Source organism: Botryllus schlosseri, chromosome 5 (genome assembly GCF_051294905.1).
Source record: "Botryllus schlosseri isolate E-star chromosome 5, Bs_hap1, whole genome shotgun sequence".
In the NCBI taxonomy this organism is placed as follows: Eukaryota; Metazoa; Chordata; class Ascidiacea; order Stolidobranchia; family Styelidae; genus Botryllus; species Botryllus schlosseri.
Window position 1 is genome coordinate 9,530,239 of NC_137240.1, and position 16,626 is coordinate 9,546,864.

A 16,626-nucleotide genomic window follows, 5' to 3' on the forward strand; every position below is an offset into this window, starting at 1 on the left:
AATACAATGCGCTGCAAGAAAACACCTGGCAGCAGCGACAGGCTGCGACACCCGGTCTTTCACAAAATGAATGAATCGAAAACGAATGATCGTGAAAACTGCGTGGTGCAGGTAGTCAGCTTGGAGTTGTCGTTCGCATGTCGTTATCGGAGACGCCTTGATTTTCAACTCAGATCGAACATCTTCCCAAGCCGAAATTACCTCATAATGCTGTAAATTACGGGACTGGGTCATTTCTAAATCAGTTCAAAGTTTCATGTTTTAAATATTATATCAATGGACAATCCTTCATCATCTTGCATTTTACAATTAAGGTATGCAATTTAATGAGGTCTATAGCAGTGTTTCTTCACCTTGTCGCCAGCGCCCCCAAGGAGCGATTTTAATTTTGAAGGGGGCGAAAACGCTCAGAGGGCGATATGGGGGCGCTGGGCTCACGGCGGCGGTATGGGGGGCGCGCTGAAGGACAGTGGCGTCGCAGTAGAAGTTGCAGTAGGGACATATCAGAACGACAGTTCTGTATAACCCTGAGTTCTCATTGCAAATAAACATTCGACAAAATCTGTCAAATCTCGAAATTTTTCTTTGCGCTCCGCGCGAACTATTTGCCGACAACGTTTCGCACATTTTTCCATGAATGCAGTGGTATATCATGTAAAATTTATTGCGCGTACTTTCAGATCGCAAATTCCTCGTTAAAATACTATTTCCCACAAAATGTTTCGAAATATGTATTTTATCCCGCAGCGAACAGCGTGTCGAAACCGAAGAAAGAAAGAGCCACTGTACCACTTTTAAGAGTGAGAACAATTTGTACATTAAAGATGCTTTGAAGCTTTTTGGGCGAAATTATCAACTAAATATATTCGTATTTGAGAGCTACAAAATTGAATCTTCAGTATATTTCGTCATCTTATCATAAAGCATAATACTGTTTAGTACTGTGACACGCAACCTTTCATGAACGTTATAAAATATGAACTGGTTCATTTGGAATACATTCATGTTAAAGTTAGTCGACTAGATGTTATGAGCCCGTACCTGATGGTTTTTATAACAACCTTGATTTGATCCCGAATATAGCACATGCAATTATTATAGCGCTAACTAGTCGCCACCTCATCCGCGTCAGCGGTGTCTTACAAAAGCCTGGAGGTGGGCCGTGCTATAAGTCGGCAGTTACGGAAAATAAGAATAATATCGGCCTGGTGTAAATGACCATAGTGGTCGACAAACACCAAGAATACCCCAAAAACAAACAAACAAGTCGAGTGCTGGGTGGGGGGGGGAGGGGGCGCTAGACCCAGGCAATTTTCGAAAGGGGGCGCTGCAAGAAAAAAGGTAACGAACCACTGGTCTATAGGACCCAGGAACCACTGACCTGCAGGACACAGTTGTATCATGCAATCAGGTTGGTGAATATCGCATGTTTTGTTTTAACATGTTTTACCGGTTTAATCGTCAAAATCCCAATTCTGTATCCTCTGTGTTATACCGAAGCGTAGGCTATGTCATGCTTCGTGTTCAGGATTAATGTGTGACTATGAAGAATACACATCGCTTGGACAATTGGCAAAAGGCTATATATAGTGATGGTTTCGGCCAACAAGCGGATGTAATTTTCAGCCAAGGCTTCATTTAGTAACACACTTCGCAAAGTCGCATGTTGGTCGAAACTCCTGAGGTCTTGATGTGTCGTGGAGAGATAATAACCGGCGCTGAAAGGCCTATTTTCTTGTTAATGATGCGGATTTGATTTCTTGGGGCGCTGCGGCTACCCATATTAAAAAGTAGAAATTCAATTACACTAAATCGCGCGAAATTTTTTTTTGAATTTGTACGATTTATGTTGATTTGCAAAGTATTTTTCGGCCGCCTTCGAGCTCGCGCCCTGCCTCCTAATTGGGGGATTTGAGGGCGGAAGTTACGGCCCTGGGTTGATGTCAGTGGGACGACTAATGCAATGTCGATGAACGGGTCAGGAACTACACTGGCCGGATCGTACAGAGCAGGCGTGCCAAACTCAGTTTGGGTCGGGGGGCAGATTTAGACCTTTTGATCGCTTCAGGGTCGGATCAGGCCAAAACATTACCCGCACAGTGCACATCCATACTCGTCTTCAGTGGGCTGCCTCATTATTTGCCTACACATAATATTTATACTATTACATATATAACGGAGCTATTAGCAACATCTCTGTACGAAAAACAGTGGAATTGACACATTAACTGAACTTATCTCAACAAAGAACTTCATTTATATTCCCTTCCGTCGCTATAGTCTCGGAAATACAATTCGCCGGTATGGACGGAATGATGACTTATGACATCACAATCACTTCACGCTCAAGTGCTCACGAACGTGGCAACGCTAGGCAAAAGAAACGCAACCGTGAGGCCGCGTGATTATCATGCGCAATTTGATTGGTTGATAACGCTGATATCAATCTGCCCGGCCGACCGGTGGGAAGTAGGACAATCGATCTTTTGAATTCGAGAGCGATCAGTTATTGTACATCAAAGGTGCCGACTCACTATGGTGTCAAATCGGATGCGTTCACTTCTCTCCTGAACTGTCTTTGCCTTGTTTGGCATTGAATAGCCTATACACGTTTTTGTTGACTGGGGAACAGGTTCGAAGATGTCAATAAGCCATTTTGCCAGGTGATGTTAAGCAGACCCGATCATGGAAAGTATAGGTCTCACGGGGACATTCTCTTTGTGAGTTTTTGGCAGTCCATACAGGCGTGGTCTTGGCGATCCCGTGAGTCTGATGGAGTTTTATATTTTCGCCGGCAAGACATCGTTATTCTTCAACGCCAGCAGGTGGCGTGCCAGTCGTCCTTTAATTTTGGGTGTGTTATCAAATTCCGAAACCGAACCGAGCGTGATAAATTTGGTTTCGTCATGCAATATTGATTCCATTTCGAAATGTATTCAGCTTTGTTTAGAATGACGATGCCGGATCCCTTGTCTGGTTTGGTGATGTGGATTTCATGGTTGGAGCGTAATGCTTTGATAGCAAGGAAACACTCCTTATCAAAAATTCCGCCTTGTCGATAGCTCACCCCCAACAAAATACATTGAACGCTCTCTTATTTGAGATCTCATTTCATGCTGGTGACGTCATATTTCGAGATACGATTGTTGATATACAATGTTCTTTCCAATTCTCTACTAGCTGCTGACGAGTGACGATGATTAGTCCCTGACGAGTGTCAGCCGAAAATATTCGGGTTCATTTCAATATGAATATACTATTCAATTGGATACGATTCTGTGTTACAGCATAAAAACAGATAACGAGCCAATCACTCTCAATTAGGGGATTAAAAGCTGTAAAAGCTGCCTACGAGATACAATCAAAGCAGGAAAAGTGCTCAAATAGGCTACGTATATGCTTTTAATGCAGTGGTGACGACGCTTTTCATTTGTCAAGGAATATACAGCCCACCCATGGTTAATATAAGATTGCAATAGATCAGGGGTCGCCAACTCAAGATGGGTCGCGCGCCACGATTCAAAATTTTTAGAAGCCGCGGGCTGCAAGACAGACTTCAATATCGAGATAAAAATAGGCAACGCTGTTTAACAACCACTGTTTCATAACTCTACGTCAATACAACGCCGTGCTCTCTAACATAGGCGACGGGCATAGTTACCACACAAGGAATAATATTTTATTGAAGAAATACAAATACAACAAAAAATATCATGATCCTCACTTTCATTCTATTTTGAACTATGAGCCACGCACGATACCTGACGACATCCTACAGCAACTAAAGCAGGGGTGGCCAACCTGTTTGCTGTTAACAGCCACATTTCGATAACTTATGTAGCCTACGGCCGCTTTCCAGTGCATAGCCGTAATGAGCTAACTGGATGCCAAATAGCCTACCCACGTTAAACTCACTTAATCTGTCCAGTGTCTATGTCCATGTCCATAACCGGTGAACTCCGGAATAATCTATTTACTCACATCGGCTTACTATTGCGCACCGAAATCGTGAGTAGTCATGTCATGGTAGCCACAGGGATTCATTGTCTAGTCGCGCGAAGCGCGCAAATCTTTTCATATTCATGGGTGAATTTCGTCATTAATATTAGTATAGTTTCACATATCACGCCGGGAATCAGACAGACGAACTCCGTTTTCGATTGTGGTATGTGTGCGTGGAAAAATACAGTACAATTACTGGGATTATATCACACCTCAAAAAGCTTCGTGTCTGAACTTGCCCCATGGGTCAATCGAGGCGACTCACACAGATATTCGTAGTTTATCCTTGAGAGCTGTATAGATTACTGGTTAGCTGTATTTTATGGATGATTGCCAACCGTTAGCTGTCGCTATGTCACAGTTCTAATGCATTCCCCGTCCACGAAATTTGTCGCGGAGGGAATCAGCAAGTGCTTTTCAACCTTTTGAGCTTCATTCGCACTTTTTTTTGTAAAATAAATTTCATTCGCACAAACTAACAGAAAATTGTAATGCAAAAAGAAGATGAAAATACAACATCTATTTGTTCAGATGTGCAAGAAATTGGCTACTATGTATCTTAAGCTATCAAGTGTAGTATCTCAATAAAAGGGCTACTACTTTTGCTCGTTTTGATTTCAACTATTTCACTAAAACCCTTCTCGGCCTAACAAGTTGTTGGGTTTTGTACAAAAACGTCTACTAGTGCTTGGATGGCCAGGTCTTAAAATCTGTTCTGCACTCCTATCCAGAATACAACGTATTTTTCACTCGTGAAAAATGCTTGTGGGGAGAAATCATTTCTGAGAGCTGACGAAAAGGTCTAGGAGGCTCCAGTATGTCGAAAGGGTGAAAAACTCACCTGTTTGTGTTGATGCTTTTGCCTTATGTCTTGGAAAATAAGGTCCAAACGATCAAGAAGAGTAGGCACATTAGAGCTCGCTACCTTATGATACTTTTTTATGATTTCCCATTTTCTGTCTCGCGAGTATATGAGAAGAGCAAATGAACTCACAATACTGCGTGTTCTGCTCTTTAGCTCAATCTAACTTGAGAATTCATAACAGTTTCATAACGGTAAAGCAGCTTTTTAGACTACCACCAAAATCTGAGTTTTTGTGCCATCTCCAGAACCGAGCCTCACTTATGAAAAAGAATTCATTTTGAATATTACAGTAGTATGCTACGATTTTACGGACATGTATGACATACAGAACGAGCACACCACAATTCCATTCAACACAGCTCTACAAAGTATGTCTGACGCATGTGAGTTCAAATTAGGGTGAATTAAATATCTCCGCGTGTCGCAGTTGTAGGCTACTACTGTCTACTCAGATTGCAAGAACGGGACTATTCTGTGCCGACAACGGAGCATATCCATATCGAATGGTTTGGCCATTCAGCATCGCTCATTTTTTTGGCCAAGGTTTTGCCGACTCTTACGTTTTGGCGCCGTATTTTATCAGCGGTTTGGTGGCCAAAACTTTACGTCTTCATTTGACCCGACGCAGAAGGGGTTGGCCTCGATATGAATGAGTCTCATAGACCTGAACTCGCTCGGTACACATCCCTAGTCCCCACACTAGTTCATCCCAATCGTCTTAGACCATGTTTTCCAGAAAAACCAGTCGGACAAATCTTATCATGTATTCTCATGATAAAACCATATTGTCTGCGTGTCTCGCCTCTTGGCTACAGTATAGCCTACCCAACTCCGTGACCTTGGATTTGTAAAAACTATCGTAGGATTTTTGCAATAAATTCAACAAATATTGTATGCATATTAATGGATAGCTCTGGCACCGTGTCGACCCAAAATTATACCCTTTGCGGTCCATACTTTATTAACCCTTGAGGGGGTAAAAATTTGCGTTACAGTAACTTGCAAATGTGAGTTAGTAATGATGGTATTTACTACTATACTCGTGCCTCGCACTAATCAAACAGTTATTACGAAAGTATGATGATTTTTAGCGAAAGAAAGCAGAAAGTCAATTTGACGTCATTTTTCGAGCCTGTCGCAGGCTCAGACGGGCTAATATACTGTATGTCTGCCACTACACAAGTTTCCATACCAGGCTTTTGGTTACGTAATAATTATAGTGCGAAAATATTAATTCACTACGGCTTGTGAGAGCTACGATTAGTGGTATGTCGTAAGTTAGACAAGTTTTTACAATTGCGTCGCAACAACAAAAGTTACACTGCCCTTGAATTTCCTATTAGGTTTATGGGAATTATCCTAGGTCAGAAAAATCAACAATGAATATTCACGATTTTCATTCGCACTCATCCCTGATTTTCATTCGCACCATTCGCACCACCTTTGTCATTCGCACTGCAATTTTTTTCATTCGCACTAGTGCGAACCGTCACAGAGGTTGAAAAGCACTGAGCAATTATATTGCGACCACAAACTGCACACTGTAAATTGAACTCGCACCTCCATCGCATGGGTTTTCACGACAGTGGTCTCTGCGAAACGTGCAGCGTACCAGAAACTGTGGAACATTTTCTACTGACGTGTCCTCGATACGATCACCAGAGACAATATATAAAAAACGTAGCCGAACGTAGCAGTGTGAGCTTTACCTTGGAATGTCTGTTAACTGACCCGCACATGGTTATTGCGGTCGTAGAATTTGTTGTTGTGTGTCGACATATCTGATTCAACTATAGCTCCTTCAGGCCTGGTGCACAAGATACTAGTAGTCGAGCACCATAAAACCCCTTATACATATACATATACACCTCTACATTTATTTAGTAAAATTTTTCACACAAATAGTGAAAGGTTTTACTGCAAGTATTATCGTTGAGCATTTCATCGTAAAAGTTCCGTAGGTCGACACATCTTTCAGCTGCTGAACTTGGTTCAAGTGGTGACCAATCGGTGTTTTCTCTGTTGGATACCACCCCATCAAGCCAGACAAAATGGCCCCTGCGCTCCAGGTCATCCAGTCCGATCCATATCCTATCTGATCCGGATGACCTCAGTACCTCAGCCTTGACACGTCTGAATTATAATTTCATCGATTTACATGCCTACATATAAAGAAATTTGGTAATTTTCATCACTGACGTTAAATTGTTGGATATCTCACTCCTATCTTACGTAAGGTCACCATACGTCCTCCTTTAGGGGGATTTGTCCTCCTTTTTCGGGTTTTTGGAAATGTCCTCCAAGGACGCCTAAATGTCCTTCTTTTTGGCAAATCGTTCTCCTTTACTGCTTTTAGGGCTGATGTAGTGGGCAGATTGTAGTGAGAATGGACATAAATGACGCTAAATATGAAATTCGTGGTTCGAACGAAAGTGACGACCATTTTTTTCAACCAACCGCAAAGTCGGGAAATTTTTTTTTATGAATTTCTCCCCACAATCCTGAGTCTGAAAATTTTGAAAAAGTGTCCTCCTTTCACCATTCCAAAATATGGCAACACCACTCTTACGTATATTTTAGTTACCGGTGTATTACCGAATGAGCGTTCTACAGTCAACATCGATCGACTCTATATGTTCGCGGCGTTGGAGGCTGCCTTCGCTTTGTAAGAGTACAAATATGTACATTACAGTCACGTAACGTTGGTAATCTATTCACTGTCGGACTCACAATGCTTTCGCGAGATAAATAAAATGACTTATAGGCTATAGTTAGTCATAGCCGTCTGCGGCGACGAATTTGAAATCCTTGTTTTTAATTATTGATACTGCGATAGGATTGCGTCATCAGCATACTTACTCCCTCACAGCTAGAACACGCATTCCAGCGCACGCTAGAGTCGCCTGGACAGCTTCACATGCCGCCATCGCCTGCTGATACGTTTTTTCCTCTTTGAATAGCTTGTAGCCGTAAATGTTTGATCCATGAAATATCCATGTCCAATCTCGATTCATCGATAAATCATAAGCCATCCTCTCTGCATAGCAGTTCCGTATTTTGCATTCATACATTAACACGACCGAAATGCTATATGATTGAATTTGGCTATACAATACAATAGACCACGGGTCACCAACGCGGTGCCTGCGGGTCCCAGGTACCCGCGAGGACCAGATGAGTAGTCCGCGAGCCTGTTCTAAAAATAGATAGAATATCTGCCTTTACCAATATTCGTCAGATTATTACCAGTGAGCTTTCAAATATATATACATTGATTGATTTAGCTATTCTTGTTTAAATCACACTAACATGTATCTTACAAATGACAACACATTTAAATATGATGTAGAACAGGACCGCCCCTATGTTGACCGAAAACCGATATACATATATACAACATAGGCCTATATGTTTGATTTTCCATAGGCGCCTAAATGGCTGGCGCTGAATGTTTCTGTCCTGGCAATCTTAACCCCACAAGACGAATGCCTACCCGCAAGGAAAATTTAATTGCCAGTGAAGAAATACCAATTTGAAATTGTGAGCGTCTTTTAGTTTAGTACGTTGGGGAGATTTCAATATCTTTTGACATAGCAGACAGGAGGTCACGAAGCATCGTCATGTAATGAATTTATCATACCGCCCGAATATGTTTAATTATTATTTACGGGCGCTACAGTTTCCAAGACCAGCTCTACCGGGAAATCTGATTACGTGAGCAGGGAGGTTAAAAAATTAGCAAAAAAATAGCAACATATATGCAATTCCCGATCATATTGACCGATTCAATCATGAATTGCTGAATATTTTCGCACTTCGCGCGTTTAGGCGAAGTAATGCGTCTCACTAAACAGGACAATAAATGTTGGCTCCAAGTCGCGGCAAACATGATTAATAAGATGGGGATCTGTCACAAGCTTGTTTTATCACTCTATGGGGGGCCCAAGACCAACGTGTTGGGGGGAGCCTGACGAGGTGCCGTTACGGTCCTGTCTATAAGGAACATACGAACGCCGTTTTTTGACACAAGCGTTGCTCGTCACCGCCCACGCGGAAGCTTAACGGGAATGTAGAATATTTCCTAGTCTCGCCGCGGATATTGACGCTTCAGCGCGCCGTGCGGCGACGCAACTAAGCCCGTAAACGCTGGTGTGAGTCCCTGGGAGTGAGAGTTATCTGTTCTTGGTAAGGGATGGAAACCCTGCCCAGAGCTCAGAATCCGTGACGTGCGGTGAGATTCATGGCTGGTGAGGCACTGATCTAAACCTAAAGTAAATATGGGTATGTCACTTACTAACATCTAACTTAAATGGTTGAAAACATTCAGACTGTGGACAATCAAAGTTAAATTCGTGATTGGGGTGCAGATTTCCTTGGAATAAGATTCGCAAATATATAAAACCTACAAGGTTAGCTGAATCGCTGATTGAGCTGGTGACCTGTTTCTAATCACATCAGCCATCTTCACACGAAGGCTATCTAGGCTGTTCCTCGCCAACTGATCCGCGAAAGCGGTGTCTTACAAAAAGCGTAGAAGTGGGCCGTGCTACAAGTCGGCAGATATGGAATCACAATGTTGGATATCGGCCTAGTGTAAACAGAGGTAGTCATAGTAGTCAAGAAAGCTACTCAAGTAGAAGTAGAAGTAGCGACGAAAAAATCGACTCAAGTACGAGTAGAAGTAGCCTACTTCTTTCATAAGCAAGCTAAAACTACTTGAAGTAGAAGTAGAATTGAATTATTTAATTCTACTCAAGTAAGTAAGTAGTCGTGAAAACGATCGTAATTCGTTTGCATGGTTTGTCAAAAGCTGCAAATTGAGCTTTGCGAAAGGTGCAGACTCGCAGAGCTTGATTCATATTGATGCATACCAGCAGGTATCCAATTTTCGAAAGTATAAGCATTCTTCCATATCATGGGATGAAAATGCTAGTATTAATATGGAAATGCGATACTAATCCTCTGTTTACTCGAACAGCCCGTTTTAGAAGATATCATGGTATGGCGCCGTCCACCATATTATAAGGCCCGTAGTTTAGTCGACGAGCGATACGGAGAAGTTGTGTCGGATACGGTGTACATACTTTGCGCGATTGGTAAACGTAGATTGAAAATATGGTGGATCGTAAAAATGCCATATTGTGTAGCTTTATTTCCGGAAATTACTACTACACTTTCTTTCACGCTTCAACATGTGGCGAGGTAGCGCAGTGGTATAATCCGCGGCTGCAACAGCAATGGGCTGCGGGTTCGAGTCCGACCGAGGTCAACTTCAGTTCCTATACCTAAGTGTTCGAGGTTTATCTAGGCTCCTCCTCGCTGCCTCATCCGGGATTATACGTCGGCAGTTACGGAATGAAAACGATGAATATCGGCTTGGTGTAAATGACCATAGTAGTCGACTAACACCATGAATAACGCAAAACAAATGAACAAAATATACTTCAACATGTATGTTTTCCAGATAAAAGAAGTGAAACTAATTAGAACTCAAGTATGATACTGCGGAATGAAAGAGAAATATAAATACTACAGTACGTCTAAAAGCGGAAAATGTATTTCCTGACTTTAGTCCAGAAAAGTTAGTATGTGAAAACAGGTTTCAAGCTGAAAAAAAACCTCTCAGTTCACTTTTCCAGATTTGGACACGCCATGGACTGCTACAGTACGATATGCTAAGTAAATGCTAGATTGCGAAACATCAGTTTCAAGCGTTATGATGGGCCATATATATAGTGATAAAATATTTCATATGGGCGACAACCACGCAACCCGCTACCTAAATTATATTCACCAACACTCACTCCATATCCACTGTGCGCGAAGCGCGACGAAAATTCTGGGCTTTACTCAACTTCTATGAAAAATAAATGTTGATACTCTGTGAAAACAGCCTGAAATTCCTCAGGCTATCTTCCTGATTTGAGGAATAAACTATACTTCTACTTGACATACTGAAAATAGCTTAAAGTAAGTAATTTGATCACAAAATATTACGAAGTGAAAGTAGAAGTAGCGGGAAATTTGATCTACTTGAGTAAGTGCCCAATTAGCGGGAAAGTACTTGAGTACTTCAAAAAAGTTGAAGTACTTCGTTACTGACCACCTCTGGGTGTAAATGAGCATTGCAATCAAAAAACATCACAAATGCCGTAAACCACAACAGGAACAAGGCAGGCTATGTAAGGAGCAATTACATACTTTTGGTTTATACCAGGGCTGTGGAGTCGGAATCGGAGTTGGGCTACTTTTCGCTTAATGGAGTCGGAGTCAGAGTCGTTAAAACTATTGTGACTGGAGTCGGAGTCTAAAAAAAGGTCATCAACATTCAAGGGGCCGGCGCAATGGTTCGTAAATCTCCTTTGGCCCTTTGGCCGAAACGGTTGGCCACCCTGATATAGATAAAATTGGACATTATTCGTAAATTAAAATTCAGTTGCATAGAAGAATAAAATCGCAATTTGCATCTTCGCGATGCAGTCACAAATTGATTCAAATTTTGGAATTGTACCATGACAGAGTAAAAAAAGAATTAAAAACCAAGCGCTGCTTCCCACTTGACAAAATTAAAAATATTTGTAGTGTAGCTTAGCTGCTTGGGTCGAACAAATGATTAAGAACGACTGCATGTCCTAGTCCTCGGCTTGAGTAAGTGCACGTGGATTATAGACTAGACTAGACAATTACACTATTTCACTACTTTCCAGATTTCGTTTCTGACCAGTTCATTAGTAGTGAGAGTTGTTGCTGCTGTTTGTGGCATTCATGGGGTTTGTCGACTACTATATTCATTTACGCCAGGCCGATATTCCTAATTTTTATTCCGTATCTGCCGACTTGTACGACGGCCCACTTCTAGGCTTTGTGTAAGACACCGCTTTCGCGGATGAGATGGCGAGGTGGAGCCTAGATAAACCTCGAACACTTAGGTAGGAATTCTGGAGTCGACCTCGGTCGGATTCGAACCCATAACCCATTGGTGAGGTAGCTGCGGATTATACCACTATGCTATCTCGCCATCCGGAGTAGTGTGAGAGTGTGCTTGTAATCAGTATAGTGTGTAATGAGAAAATTTGTAAGTTACATATCTGCATTCGTTGTTTTATCTACATTTTAATTATACATGATTGGATACATGTCATGTTTGAATGATTCAGACATAGGCCTATTAGGATGTAAGAGAGTCCATGTTATAAAAAATACTTTTACAATATGAAAAAGGAGGAATATTTAGAAAGGCATTCTTTCATGTTAATTGCATAGTGAATAATTCGAGCTGTGCCACAATGAAACAATTTTGCATGCCATCGTTAATCATATGTTTGCATATGTTTAATGGCTATATGATAGTAATTTAAACGTCGTTGTGGCATACAATTTTCGAAATAAATTGGTAATACTGTTGGAGTCGGAGTCGGAGTATACTCTCAAGAAAATAGTCGGAGTCGGAACTGGAGTCGGAGTCGGAGTCGGAGTCGGAATCGGTTCGTTTAAAGACTCAGGAGTCGGAGTCGGTATATTGAAAATGGAGTCGGTGGTGAAATTTGTTATGTCCGTGCATTTTACGTTGGTATCGTTTATCTCTTATTTGTCTAGGATTAGTAATTACCGCCAATCATTATTTTCTCGTGTGTCGTGCTTCGTATTTATACCCTGTGTTCTGTTGTCTCGTGGTCTTTCGTTTAACTGCACTCTGGATCGTGTCGCCTGTCTTAAGTTATTCTGCTGTATAATATACTGATTTCATATTGCAACCTCGTTGTATGAGTTATTGTTCAAACAAGATCAAGAACATAACATTTGGTGTCAGAAGTGGGATTCGAACCCACGCCTCCATTTACCGACTCCACAGTCCTGATTTCTATAACGTTGGTGACCCCGCAATAGACCTATAAAGTAGTTTTACCGTACAGTAGTGCTTTTCAACCTCTGTGACGGTACGCCCTTGTGCGAATGAAAAATAATTGCAGTGCGAATGACCAAGGTGGTGCGAATGGTGCGAATGAAAAATCTGGATAAGTGCGAATAAAAATCATGAATAATTGTTCATTTTTCTGATGTGGAATAATTCAAATATACGCAATAGGAAATTCAAGGGCAGTGTAACTGTTGTAGTTGAGACGCAATTGTAAAAACTTGTTCAACTTACGACGCACCACTAATCGTAGCTCTCACAAGTCGTAATGAACAAAACCTTGGTCAAAAAATGACCGATGCTGGATGGCAAAACCTTTCGATATGGATATACTCCGGAATATTGCCGTTCTTGAAATCTGAGTAGACAGTTGTTACAGTTGTACAACTGCGACACGCAGAAGAATTTAATTCAACATAATTTGAAATCGCGTGCGTCAGATATGTTTTGTAGAGCTGTGTTGGGTATAGAATTGTGGTGTGCGCGTGCTATAAGTCATACATGTCCGTAAAATCGTAGCATACTGCAGTAATATTAAAAATGAATTCCTTTTCATGGGTGAGGCTCGGGTCGCGAGATGCCACAAAAACAACTCAGATTTTGGTAGTAGTCTAAAAAGCAGCTTAGCCGGTAATAAACTGTTATGAATTCTCAAGTTAGATTGAGTTAACGAGTAGAGCTTACGGTAACGCGATATTATTTGCGCTTCTCATTTACTTGTGAGACAGGAAATGGGAAATCGAAATAAAAAAACAGAACACAAGTTGGAGCAACGTATCATAAGGTAGCGAGCTCAAATGTGCCTACTCTCCTTGATCGTTTTGGATCTTATTTTGCAAGACATAAGGCAAAAGCCTCAACACAAACATGTGAGTTTTTCACACTTTCGACAAACTGGAGCCTCTGGGACCTTTTGTGTCAGCTCCCAAAAACGATTTCTGCCAGCAAGCATTATTCACTCGCGAAAAATACGCTGTATTTTGGATGGCAGTGCAGAACAGACTTCAAGACCTGGCCATCCAAGCACTAGTAGTCGTCCTTGTACAAAACACAACAACTTGTTTGGTCGAGAAGGGTTTTACTGATATAGTTGAAATCAAAACAAGCGAAAAAAGTTGCCTCGCTTTTTAATGAGGCACTTGATAGCTTAAGCTGCATAGTAGCCAATTTGTTGCACGTCAGAACAAAATGCTTCTAAGTATCTTCATCTTCGTTTTGTATAACAATTTTCGTTTAGTTTGTGCGAATGAAATTTGTTTTACAAAAAAGTGCGAATGGAGCTTAAAAAGGTTGAAAAGCACTGGCGTAGAGTATATACCTACTCCTTTTGTGACGTCACCCCTACAAATCATCATAATTACCAAAGCTTACGCCGCTGAAAACTGGATCCTTTTCAGGATGTTGCTGGATTTACAGTTATAACATATTTCTTCTCTTTAGGTGTTATTACTTGGCTACTTGTATTGCAATTCAAATTCTACTTTTATCGCCTACCGATCTCTCTTTCAATCCGAATATATTTCCAATTTGGCAAGCGGAGATCGTGTTTCGGCTATAGATGATCAATATGAGCATTGTTCATGGTTGTAATCATTGAAATCGTTATAACCATTGGTAAATCGAGTACCACCGTTGCTTGCTTGGGTACATTTCAAACGCCTCGTTGCCGAGATATACCTTCAAGTATATGTATAGTTCTGGCCTTTTGGGGCTTCTGGTATACTGGTTTTTGTGTAAAGACTTTCAACATTACTTTTCTACTTGACTAACGTGATGAAAGACTTAGAGTATCTCCTGATACATTACTTTGAGACGCTGCGGACTCGGAGCAATCGCATATTCCAGGCTCTCCTTTTTCGCCTTTGTTTCCAACGAGGCCGTTTCGGCCATCTCCTCCAGGTTCCCCTGCAATCCCTTGGTCCCCTTTGGGTCCGGCCTTACCTGGTCGTCCAGGAGGCCCGATTATCTGTTCATTGTCATCATTGTCGCAGCAGCAATGTCCGTGTCCGTGGACGCGAAAAAGGAACGATTCGTATGTGATAAGAACAATGACTATATAGCGTAGCATCTCAGACATGTCTGACCTATCAAGCTCCAGTATAACGCGACAGTGACAGAATTCAGATTTCATCATTCGCATATATGTCATTATAACTGCCATGCATTTTTTTCTCTTCAAAGTTGAAGAACAACTCTTTCAAGCAATTATTGACTTTGATGAATACTTTGTTCCGGTTCGTAATCCATGCTGAACCGAACTCAGTTTGTCTACATATGGAAGGCTAAGGACATGGTATTTTCAGTATCCAGATGACATGACTATTTTCTGTGAATGTTTGAAAATAACCGAATCGAATTAATACTTGTTTCAAAATAAAACAATTCCGATATAAAGAGTTGAAATTTAAAAGAGTGCTCTCTTTCTTTCGTAGACAACCAATTAGATCTTCGGACGTCTGATGGCCGCACGTGAAGAAGATGCTTTAAAATACAAACAAACAAAAAGCAATAAAAACATCAAGGGCCTTGTTTTAAACATGTTTGTTTCAAATTGATTTTTGTTTCAAATGCAACCCTAGTTGCTACTTCAATTTGACTCCAGGTGACGTCTCAGCTTCGGTTGCCCTGAGCAAAGGCACAAATCAAAATTTGGAGGGGGCGGTGAAAGATTTTGGGTTGGGTGGCGAGTCTCGATTAATAATGGCATGACGTAGTGTGACGATACCCCTTAAGAGACTTGAGATGACTTGACTCGAGTCTAAATACACAGCGACTCGAAATAAATTGTAACTTGTTGATCCCAACAATGCCTTCAATTTGAAACAATTTAAAACGTGAATGTGTATAGTTTGACTTCTGAAACTGTGGAAGTAGATGTGGCAGTAGCCTACGAAGTTACCAATGAGTCAGTCTTAGACGTAGACAATAATACCACCTGAGTACGTGAATATAAGTGGAAGTACTTCGGTACTGATCCCCGCTGCTGCAGTAGTAGGGGAGATGTGGTACCGATGTTTTACTGGGACGGAAAATACTTGAAAAATTCTCCATGATAATTCCATGATTACACTACGTGAATTTGGCTACAATTACATGCTGACAGAATCTTTCCTCACATGCAAAAAAATGCGACCTGCGTGAGTTATGGGGTCTGTGACGAATGATTTACGTTTTAGGGGGTGTAAAGTAAATTTGGATCGACATTTGCATTTTTCTATATCACCTTTCAGGCTAACAAACCCTCCATAATTTTTGATGTGAAGTATAGGGCTTGTATCTGGGTATATAACGGCACATATTTCTTTAATCAATACCATCCTCGAGTGGACTATTTTCAAGTCAATTACAATATTTATGGGGTGGGGGACCTATGGTACCATAACCAAATCAAGCAAAATAGATGGACCAACTAATCACTTAACAACAGAAACTCGCCTACATATATATAGGCTGTATATCATAGTTACCTGCGGTGTTTTATCGCTATTACGAGGTATTTGAAAGTCAAAATGTCGATTTGCGGGTAATATGTATGCCGCATTAATTTTGTAAGTTTAGGCGTAAATCAAAACATGATTTTATGCCAACATTTGAGTTGATATAATCCATTTTATTCTTGAAGGTCGCGACGAAACATTCTTCATTGCCTTGCTGTAGCTTAGCTTATAGTACACAACAAAACAAGTTAACAAATTTGAGTTTTTAAGCGTATGTCTCATAGGTCCCATGGTCGTGTGAATTTGGACCCACCGGGTGGGGACCGATGACACGTTCGAGCAACAAAATTTAAACGTTTATAAATATTTTTTGAAAAGGCAGATATTCATGTAAATGTCCGCGATAG

General features: G+C 41.1%; 1 protein-coding gene across 1 annotated transcript in view; it reads right to left on the reverse strand.

Moving 5' to 3' along the window:
* LOC145439698 (alpha-N-acetylgalactosamine-specific lectin-like) overlaps nucleotides 1-14,997 on the reverse strand; it is a 54,756-nt gene extending 39,759 nt beyond the window's left edge. Inside the window, exons 1-3 of the mRNA XM_080317257.1 lie at nucleotides 14,589-14,997; nucleotides 7,727-7,904; nucleotides 6,779-7,000 (exon numbers count right to left, since the gene is read on the reverse strand). Coding sequence (XP_080173383.1) covers nucleotides 6,779-7,000; nucleotides 7,727-7,904; nucleotides 14,589-14,943 — 755 coding nt within the window. The 5' untranslated portion in view covers nucleotides 14,944-14,997. The remainder of the gene's footprint in view (nucleotides 1-6,778; nucleotides 7,001-7,726; nucleotides 7,905-14,588) is intronic.
* Between the last annotated feature and the right edge of the window lie 1,629 nt (nucleotides 14,998-16,626).